Source organism: Colobus angolensis, unplaced genomic scaffold, assembly GCF_000951035.1.
Source record: "Colobus angolensis palliatus isolate OR3802 unplaced genomic scaffold, Cang.pa_1.0 Scaffold585, whole genome shotgun sequence".
NCBI classification, from domain to species: Eukaryota; Metazoa; Chordata; class Mammalia; order Primates; family Cercopithecidae; genus Colobus; species Colobus angolensis.
The window spans coordinates 801,989-811,740 of NW_012119432.1; the positions used below are offsets into that span (position 1 = coordinate 801,989).

The 9,752-nt window shown below is 45.9% G+C and overlaps 1 protein-coding gene across 1 annotated transcript; it reads left to right on the top strand.

Moving 5' to 3' along the window:
• The first annotated feature begins 206 nt into the window (after positions 1-206).
• LOC105526286 (sperm protein associated with the nucleus on the X chromosome N4) lies at positions 207-8,609 on the top strand. The gene is made up of 2 exons (XM_011962231.1): positions 207-373; positions 8,342-8,609. The coding sequence occupies exons 1-2, from the start codon at positions 296-298 to the stop codon at positions 8,561-8,563; spliced, it is 300 nt and encodes a 99-aa protein (XP_011817621.1). The 5' UTR covers positions 207-295; the 3' UTR covers positions 8,564-8,609.
• The last annotated feature ends 1,143 nt before the right edge of the window (positions 8,610-9,752 follow it).

A 9,752-nucleotide genomic window follows, 5' to 3' on the forward strand; every position in this document is an offset into this window, starting at 1 on the left:
GCTGAAACAACAACAGCATTTGGTTTCCTCTATACCCCTTTTACCTCCCCCGCAAGCCCAGGGAGGGGCTGCAGTGGTGCTTTGTGATGCCAAAGCCACCCTAGGACTGCCATTGGCTGGGATGCTGCCTGTATGATCAAACAAAGCTCAAGGGCGTGGCTTTGCCTCGTCACCAGGAGGGTATATATAGGGAGGGCAAGAGCTCTGGGACATACCACTGGGAAGCTTCAATACAGCTGTGGAAATTTGTACCCTAGAAGAGCCTAGTATAGACATTCTCCAACCAACCATAATCATGGAAGAGCCAACTTCAAGCACCAAAGAGAATAAAATGAAAAGCCCCTGTGAATCCAACAACAGAAAAGTTGACAAGGTCAGATTGTTAGGTTTTCAAGGGAAGGCGAGGGTGAAAGAAAGACACACAGACAGGGGGCGGGTCAAACAGCAACACGGGTATACTGCAGACACTGGCAGAAATGGGGGAGCAGCTTAATGCCAGAGCCTACCGCTACACATAGGCTGGCATACCTATAGGTATGGGTGGGAGAGGTCTGGGCAGTATGGCTTCCTGCCTGGCAGAATATTGACAAGATGTTGTTATGATCAGGCAGTTTGGCCCTTTCTCTGGTGGGATGTCACCATGGTGTTGCTTGGACCTTTAGGCCCAACAAGATATGATAGGGATGTTTCTTTAGTTGGGCCTTTATCTACCTTGTGGTCAGGCGGTAAGGTGGGATTTTTCTCAAGGCCAGAACCCCGTGGAATGTTTCACTTTGACCAAGGTCTGCAAACTAGAATGGAGCTTACAAAATAGTGCAGTTTAGACTAATATTCTTGCCTTCTACTTTAGTATAAAAGGAAGAGGGGCATTGTTGAGTATCTGGCTGCTTCCTGCTGAATTGGGGAACTGTAATCAGAGTCTGGGTTTTGCAGCAGTGGGTGTTGGACTTCAGAGTTGTTTTCCTGGAGGCACTGGTACTGGACTTGGTAGAGGAGAAGGATGGTTTCCATGTGTTCCTGGGTGGCTGCCCGGACAAGGGAGTTTATCCTTCGGGAGATAAAGCGGGATATGAGGATAAGTACACATGGGCCAATTGCAGTATTAGGAGGGGAAAGATTAGGGGACCTAAGAAAGGGGCCACCTGCTATCCCAGTGCTGAGTGCAGCAGAGATGTTTAGTTCTGCTAACACTAGAATGAGGTGTAGAGCCTGCTTAGTGTGTGTGGAGGAAGATGAGACAGAAGCTACTAAAGGAACCTGGATGGTGTGCTTGTTAGGCAAAATGTTAATGTTTAGACTGAAACACAAGGGTGCATGTTCCTGACCAATTGGCCAGTAGGCAGAGATAAGAGTTTGTGCCACAAAGGAAGAAGACGCTGGGGGTGGACAGACAAAAGTTATAGGTTATGGTGGCAAGCCGTGAGAAGGTGGGGGCTGAATTCTGCACAAACCCTTTGTTTTATGTTTTTCCAAGTTGAATAGCTGCCAGCAAGGGTAGCCCCTCTGAAGGCATGAGAGAAAATGCTGGTTGGGGAGGAGGTGAAGGCTGCTTTTGGAGAGAGGGAGATAAGTGGGTTTTTGTAACTAATAGTCATTGCGGTCCTGATAGGGCAGAAGGATACAGGTTGCAGTTGAGGGAAATGTTTGTGGATTTTTTCCAGGGAGCACCTTTGAGTTGGATACATGGAGAGTGGCACCGTCAGAGAGGGGAGGGGTTGGTAGGAGGTGTTTTATGGAATCCGACTTGTATCATGTTTACTTAGGAGGCTATGAGGCGAAGGAGGGTGACAGCCCTGTGTGTGACTGTGTGGGCGGATTTGATGGGTTGGGGGAAAAGGTGTTTAGCTGAGCAAGATTATAAACAGGTTTGGGGAATGAGTTGGCCGAGCAGGTGAGATGCAGGTTTATTTTGGACCGGGTTTATGTGGACAGTTTGAAAGGAAGGGCTGTGAACTGCTAGATTTGTGTGGACAAACAAATTGAACTGTTGGAAGAAAGATGGGAGTGTGACTGATTTAAGAAGCAACGTGTGAGGCTGATGAAGGGGGCTCAACTGTTAGAGGTTTGGGGTAGGGACTTAGAATATTCCACAGACAAAGAGGGCAAAAGGAGAAAAAGGAGATTTGAGTAGGAGTGACAGCTTGGAAGGTATCCTGCAGTCTTACCTCCTGCATTGGTGTGAGAAATTGGCAGGACTATCCAGGGACATGGGGAAGGGAAACCAGGAAAGATCTGAAATAAAGTAGGAGGTAAAATATTGGAAATTGGCGACAGAGAGTGTTATGGACTAGGGCATTCTGGATTGGCAACTTCTGAAATTCTTGTTAAGTGCAGTGAGGTTTGTCCTGTGAGGGAGAGAGAATAATTTGGGGGTGAGGAAATTTCTAGATGTGGATCTGGTGCTCTTTTTAGTTTGGAATGGTGCATTCAGTGTGGAAAGGATGTTAGCTTTGCCACTGTGGGAGTAGTTAGGATAACCTGGTGAGGATCACGTCCACTTAGGCTGCAGAGGGGAGGAGGAGGAGTCTGCGACTCAGACCCAGTTCCCAGGTTGTAGGATAGGGAGGAGCGTTCCGAGGATGGACTTTTGGGCTGGGGGGAATAGGACTTAGGCTGAGGGGCTTTGGGGAAATGACTCATAAATGCATGAGGACCAACAGGAGAAGTGAAGCCTGGGCCATTTTAACCTCTAGGGGTTTTTTTCTTTTTTTTAATTACCTGAAGATTAGGGGAGGTAAGGAATATGGAAGGCCCACTTAATGTTTAGAGCCTTTGCCAGCTGTTTGTTAACCTGTGAAACAAATGTTGGCCCATTGTCCGACTGAATTCAAGAGGAGAGTTTAAACCTGTGGATAATATGAGTGAAGAGAACAGAAGCGATGGTGTGTGCCTTTTCGGTGGTGGTAGGAAAAGCTTTTATCCGTCCAGAGAATGTATCTACCATTATCAGAAGGTACAGGAATCATTTGTTGGGAGGCACGTGGGTGAAGCTGATTTGCTAGTCCTGCCCTGGTAAGTGTCCTCAGGCCTTGTGTGTTGGAAAGGAGGTGGTTTGATAGCTTCCTGAGGGGAAGTTTAAGTGCAAAGGGAAGATGTCTTAGTAATATCTTTCAGATGGGCAGCCATGGTGGAAGAATGTATATAAGTTTTTAAAAGCCGGAGTAGGGGCAGTAACCAGCATGGGAATGGTTGTGCACATATAAAAGTACGGAAGGTTTTTAATACTTGGGAAAGACACTTTTATCATTGAGGTAGAACCATTTTTTCCTGAATGGTGCCAGCCTGGGCAAGTGGGGTTTATTCCTCCTGGGTATATACAGGTTGTATGCTGGGAAAAACGGACAATAATGATGAAATTTTAAGGGCTGCCTGCCAGGTTGCTGAATGTGTTCAGAAGTTTCCCTTTGTTTTGGCATCAGTAGCTTTTTGGTGTCCCTTTCAGTGGATAATGGTGGCCTTCGGTGGTAGTTTAGCCACCTCCAGCAGCTTGTGTGCAAGTTTCCTATTTCTTATGGGGGTTCCTTTTGTAGTTAGAAAACCCCTTTCCTGCCAGATTAAGGTGTGAGAGTGTGGGATGTGCCACGCATATTTGGAATTGGTTTGACTGTTAACTCTCCTTCCATTTGCTAGGGTGAGATGCCGGGTTAGGGCTGCTAGCTTTGCCTGTTGAAAGGTAGTATGGAGTGGGATAGCATTGGATTCTAGGAGTTCATTTTTGGCAATGATGACTTGGACAGCTGCTGGACATGGCTCCCTTAAAGATCTTCCATTAATGAACCATGTAGGTGTTCCCCTCAAAGGAGCTTTTGAAATATGTTGGAAGCGGGAGGAGAGGGAGTTTAAGAGGTCCAGGCAGGAGTGAGAGAGCTTAGAGTTAGAGATATTAACAAGGAGGAGGGTGGCTGAGTTGAGAGTTTTATATCTCTGGAAGGTGATTACAGGGTTAGCTATGAGTAAGGCATGTACCTACTGTAAGCGGGATGATGGGAGGGATAGAAGGGATTGATGGTTTACGAGGTCCTGTAGGTTATGGGAAGATGCAACAGTAATGTGTTGGTTGAGAGGGAGTTTCTGTGCCTCTAAGGCCAGCAATGTGGCCATATCCAAGATTTTTAGTCAGAGTAACCAGCCTTGGATGACAGAGTCCAATTGTTTTGAGAGGCGTGCAATGGCTTCTGGGGCAATCGCTGTATGTTTGGCAGAGTAGTCCAAGAGCAAGGCCTTGGTCAGAATATACATACAAAGTACAGGAGTTGGTGGGATTGGGCAGTCCTAGTGACAGGGCCCTTAAAAGGGCACTTTTAAATTATTTATTTATTTATTTACTTATTTATTTTTTTAAGTTGGAGTTGATGGGGCAAGCTGGGTTCAGGCGTTTTCGGATGGGCCCATGTGAGGCCGTGTAAAGCAGCTTGGCCAGCAGGTCAAAGTTGGGAATGCACAGCTGGAAGTATCCCACAAGGTTCAAGAAGGAGAAGAGGTCCTTTCTGGTGTGGGGAAGGGGCATGTCCTGAATTAGCTCATTTCGCTGGGTTGGGATGGCCCAAGAATTAGAGGTTAGAAGAAATTGAAGGTAAGGAACCTGGGTTTGGGCTACCTGAGCTTTTGTGAGTGAGACCCGATATCCTCAATTATGGAGGAAGTTTAAAACCTTAGTGGTGTGTTGTATTGACAGGTTAAGGGAAGGGCTACAGAGAAGGAGGTCATTGACATATTGGAGGAGGGTGCCAAAAGGAAGGGGAAGTTCAGCTAGGTCCTTGGTGAGGGCCTGTCTGAATAGGTGGGGGCTATCCTGGAACCCCTATGGGAGTATGGTCCATGTTAGTTGGGTGAACGTGTGAGTATTAGGATTTGACTACATGAAATCAAAAACATTTTGGGAAACCAGATTTAAGGGAATAGTGAAAAAGGCATCTTTTAGATCCAATTCAGAGAAGTGTATGGTCGATGGGGCAATATGGGAGAGTAAAGTATATGGGTTGGGGACTACCTAATGAATTGGTACCATCACCTGGTTAACAACTCCAAGATCCTGGACCAGGAGGTGAGACCCATCTGTCTTTTGGACAACCAGGATAGGGATGGTTGTAGCGAAAGTTGACAGACTTGAGAATTTGAGCTTGTTAAACTTTACAGATAATAGGCTTGAGGGCCCTGAGGCCAGCTGGGTTAAGGGGATATTGAGACTGATGAAGGAAAGTGGAGGAGTTTGAAGGGTTATTTTACCTGGGATGTTGTGTGTGGCTACTGTGGGTTTAGAAACGTTCCAAGCTTTAGAATTAACAGTAAGTAACAGGGTGGATAATGAAGATGAGGGGGAGGAGAGGGAAGCATTTGGGTGGCAGAGTAAAATAAAAGGAGTAGAATTGTAGGAGCCACACTGCATGGAGTTCCGGAATTTACTTAACATTTCCCACCCCAAGATAGGGATTAGGACACTGAGGGATAACCAGGAAGGTGTGGGTGAAGGGGGGTGTTGCATAGATTGTATAATAAAGGACCAGTCTGTTTGTGCCTAGAGGGGATTTCATTACCTCTCACAATAGAGATAGAGGAACTGAGGAGAGGTCCAGAATATTCTGGTAAAACTGAATAACTATCCACTGTATCCAATAGGAAAGACACGGGCTTACTAGAGACTGACAGTGTTATCCTGGGTTCTGAGGTGGTGATGGTGGTGTGGGGCGGGGAGTGGGGAGGTGGCGGGCCGGCTCCAGGCCCTGTCAGTCTTCAGTTAGAGGTTATGAAGCAGGATGAAAAGTTTTGCTGAGCACAGTATGACTTTCAGTGTTCCTTGATAACACAGATGGGGCAAGGTTTCCTGGGTGTCCTGGGATTAGGGCAGGCTTTTGTCCAGTGTCCCTGTTGGCTGCACTTATAACAGACTCCTAGCAATGACTGTTGCAACATTGAGGACTTCTGTATGCGTTGGGAAACCTGTTGAATGGCAGCTGCCAACATTTGGTATTTAGTCTGGTCCTTTTTGGATTGTGGGGTTTTCAGTTCTTCCTCTCTATTATTAAAGACCTCAAATGTCACTTCGATTACATGTCTTTGGGAGGTTTGAGGGCCATCCTCTAGTTTTTTAAGTTTCTTTTGGATGTTGGGGGCTGACTGGGAGATAAAGTGTAAATGAAGGTGGATTTTGCCCTTATTGGTATTAGGGCTTTAGGTGGTATATTTACTTATGGCCTTTGAAAGGCAGGAGAGGAAAAGAGCATGGGCAGCTTTATTTATGCCAGCGACAAGGCATGATATCATATGGCCTTATTTCTGACTGTTTGCAGAAGTTGCCTGATAATTCCAACTGGGGTAAGTCCTGGGGACAGCTAGGGTCCCTACTGGGTTATGGGCAGCATCTTGTTGGTGGAGGGTGTTCGCATTGGCTTGGACAGCCATCAAGGTGTATTCAGCCATCCAGATGCATTCCCTGTCTTCTGGGGAGAGGGTGGAGGAGAGTATTAAATATATTTCTTCCCAGGTAAGGTCATAAGATTGAGTGGCATAAAAAAATTCCTTGTGGAAAGAGGTGGGATCTTTGGAAAAGGAGTCAAGTCTCTTTTTGATATGGGAGAGGTTCGCTAGAGAGATGGGAACATGATCTCAGATTATGCCTTTGTCCCTCACAATCTCCTGCAGGGGAAGGGCTTTGGAAGGCCTTTGGGTGTGTGCCTGGTTGTCAGCACTAGGGGGGTGGGTGTGAGACCTGGTTTGTGGTGAAGAACGAAGGGCAGATGGAGGGTGATAGGAAGCGGGTGGAGGAGCCAGAGCCAAAGGAGAAGGAGGAAATGGTGCTGGGAGGGGGACCTAGAGAGGGGTTTTGTTTACCAGGTTGAAATTAGAGGAGAAAGGCTTGTCCTGAGGAGGAGGCATTTTTGCGGGTTTTTAGTTGAGGAGGAGGATTTGAAAAGGTGAACAAGACTGGCAGAGACAGAGAGCAACCCATGAACAGAGATAAGCAAAATGCTTTCAATCCTTTACCATTGCATTAGAGAAAGCTTTTTAGATCGTATTCAATTTGGAAGTTGAAAGTTTTGTTGTCTGAAGGGAATGAGTATCTCCAGAGAGTAGTGAATACCCCAAAGGGAAGCGAGTACCTCAGAAGGGAGTTAATATCTCAGAAAAGAGCGAGTACCCAGAAGGGGAGTGAATACCCTGGAGAAAAGTGAGTACCCAATTCCTCCCAGGAGAATGGATGTAGGAGAGCTGGGATGTACCAAAGAGCTGTGGTAGCTCTTCACGGTCCCGTGGTGGCCAGAGCAGCTGGAATGGCAAGTGTTCTGAAGGCGTCCCCTGAGAAGGCAGGCTGTGGTCACCTGGTGACCAGGGAGACCTCCAATCCAGTGCCAGGATTTTCTGGAGAACCAGCAGAAATAGAGAAAAATCTGGAAAGGAGGAAAAGGGAGATTCACGCACTAACTGGAGACTGGTGTTGGATGTAAGGTCCAGCAAAGGGGGTGATCCTTACTGGAGCCACCCAGAAAGGGGAAGGAAGCAAAGAGGACGGTGAGTTTGATCAGGACCTAGAGGTCAGCCCAGGACTGGAGATGATGAGACAATAAGGAGAACTGGGCTGGAAACAGGTAGTTCACTCAGGATATGGAAACAGGCTCAGGTCTAGTTTTTGCTGATTGCTGCTTTCCAGGATGCAAAAGAAGACTTACCTGGTAGAACTCAATCCCCGTCCTGGGTTTTGGCACCAAAATGTTAGGTTTTGAAAGGAAGGCAAGGGTTAAAGACAGACACACAAAGAGGGGACCACTAAAACACCTACACAGGTATACTGTTGACAGCTACAGAAGTGGGGGACCAGCTTAATGCCACAGCCCACTACCACTTACAGGCTGGGGTACTTACAGGTATGGGTGGGAGGGAGCTGGGCAGTATGGGATGCTGCCTGACAGGATATTAAGATATTCTTATGATCAGGTGGTTTGACCCTTTTTCCTGTAGGATGTCATTGTGGTGCTTCTTGGACCTTTGCCCAGCAAGATATGATAGGAATGTTTCTTAGTTGGGCCTTTGTCCATCTTGTAGTCAAGTGGTTAGGCAGGATGTTTCTCACGGCCTGAACCCCTACGGAATGTTTCACTTTGACCAAGGTCTGTGAAATAGCAGGGAGCTTACAAAGTCGTGCAGTTTGGAGTAACACAGATGACCCTACCCATGCTCCTCTTCTTCCCCATAGATCCCTACCCTATGATTCCACCTTGTTCTTCTCAGACACAAGCCCCTTCCTCAACCTGCATTTCTTCTTATAAAACCCCCCTTGCTATCTATTCTCTACCCTCTTCACCCAAAATAACGCCTTTCTGGCCTCTCTCTTTTTTTTTTTTACCAGAAGAAGATGCATCTGGACAGAGCCTCAGCCCCTGAACAGAGTTTGAAAGAGACAGTGAAAGCAAAATATCCAACATTACTGTTTTACTACAGGAAGAATAAGAAAAGAAATTCAAATCAACTGGAGAATAAAGAGCCCACTGAGAACTCCACTGATCCAATCAAAGAGAAAGGAGACCTAGACATATCTGCAGGGTCTCCACAGGAGGGTGGGGAGAAGTAGTCCAACATAGAGAAACCAAATTGGACAAATCATTGCCACTGATGGCAATGATTACAATAAAATCAGTTTGAGGAGCTGATGACTGTGTACACCTCTGCCTTTTTTTCTAATGGTGGGGAGGAAGGGAAGGGAAAAGATAGGCATTTGAGAACGGAAGGATATGAGATCCTGTAGCACTGGCAGACAGATCCAGACATTGTAAATAAGGACTGGGCAGGGGAGACTGATTCCTGGAGACAGATTTTCTTCTTAAAATTTTATCTCACAGGGGAGGAAGAAAAGGATTTGGTGTTCCTTGGAGCATGTGCATATTTAGAAGAGCACATAAAAAGATCTGTATTGTATGTAGGTGACAGTGACACTCTTTCCAAAATGAAGACATCAAATTCACCACCTTAAGGCCACGTACCTCAGAGTGGTGTGTTTTGTAACTCACCCAATGCTGTGAGTAGCTGAAGGTCCTCAAAAGGACCAAGAACCTCACCCTACAGAAAGTAAGAGAGCATGCCATACACAATAAAATAATGGTGTTTGGAGGACATGGTCCCAATACCAGGGCACTTGATAAGAAACTCTAGGTGGAGCAGTCACCTACCAAGTGTGGGGCACTGGGAGTGGCCTGTGTCTACTGTAGGCAACAAACAGAGGCATTGTCTACAGAGAATTTCAATACAAGAATTCAAGTAATAGCTGGTATTTTTATTACCATTTCCATACACCAGCATTTGTACAGAATGTCAATGAATAAGAACTCTTCCCCTAGAGGCAGAGCTTGCAGTGAGCCAAGATCGCACCACTGCACTCCAGCCTGGGTGACAGAGCGAGACTCTGTCTCAAAAAAAAAAAAAAAAAAAAAATTCTTCCCCTAAAATAAAATTTCATTTTTCTTGGTGGAAATACAATAGAGTGGTTTTGGCATCAATGTAGAGGGCTGAGTTGCATTCCTTGAGTTAACGGCTCAAGACACTCTCCTGTTTATTCACTCATTCACTCTCCTTTATTTCCATGGCCCAGTTTTATTCCTCTTGTCTTCATTGGCAATCATTGTAATGCATTTGATGTATATCCTTTTCTTTGTATGACTGTCAATATACTTTATTGTTTGTGGACATTTGTTTTCAATGTATATATCCATTGTCAATATCTAATGTTTCACTCAGGCCTATATTTAAGATGCATCTATGTATGC

What these genes read in the sequence shown, in the direction of transcription:
- LOC105526286 (XM_011962231.1), top strand. Translation starts at nt 296, where the DNA reads ATGGAAGAGCCAACTTCAAGCACCAAAGAGAATAAAATGAAAAGCCCC. An exon ending in ACAACAGAAAAGTTGACAAG is followed by an intron (nt 374 to 8,341) that starts GTCAGATTGTTA and finishes TTTTTTTACCAG; the next exon opens with AAGAAGATGCATCTGGACAG.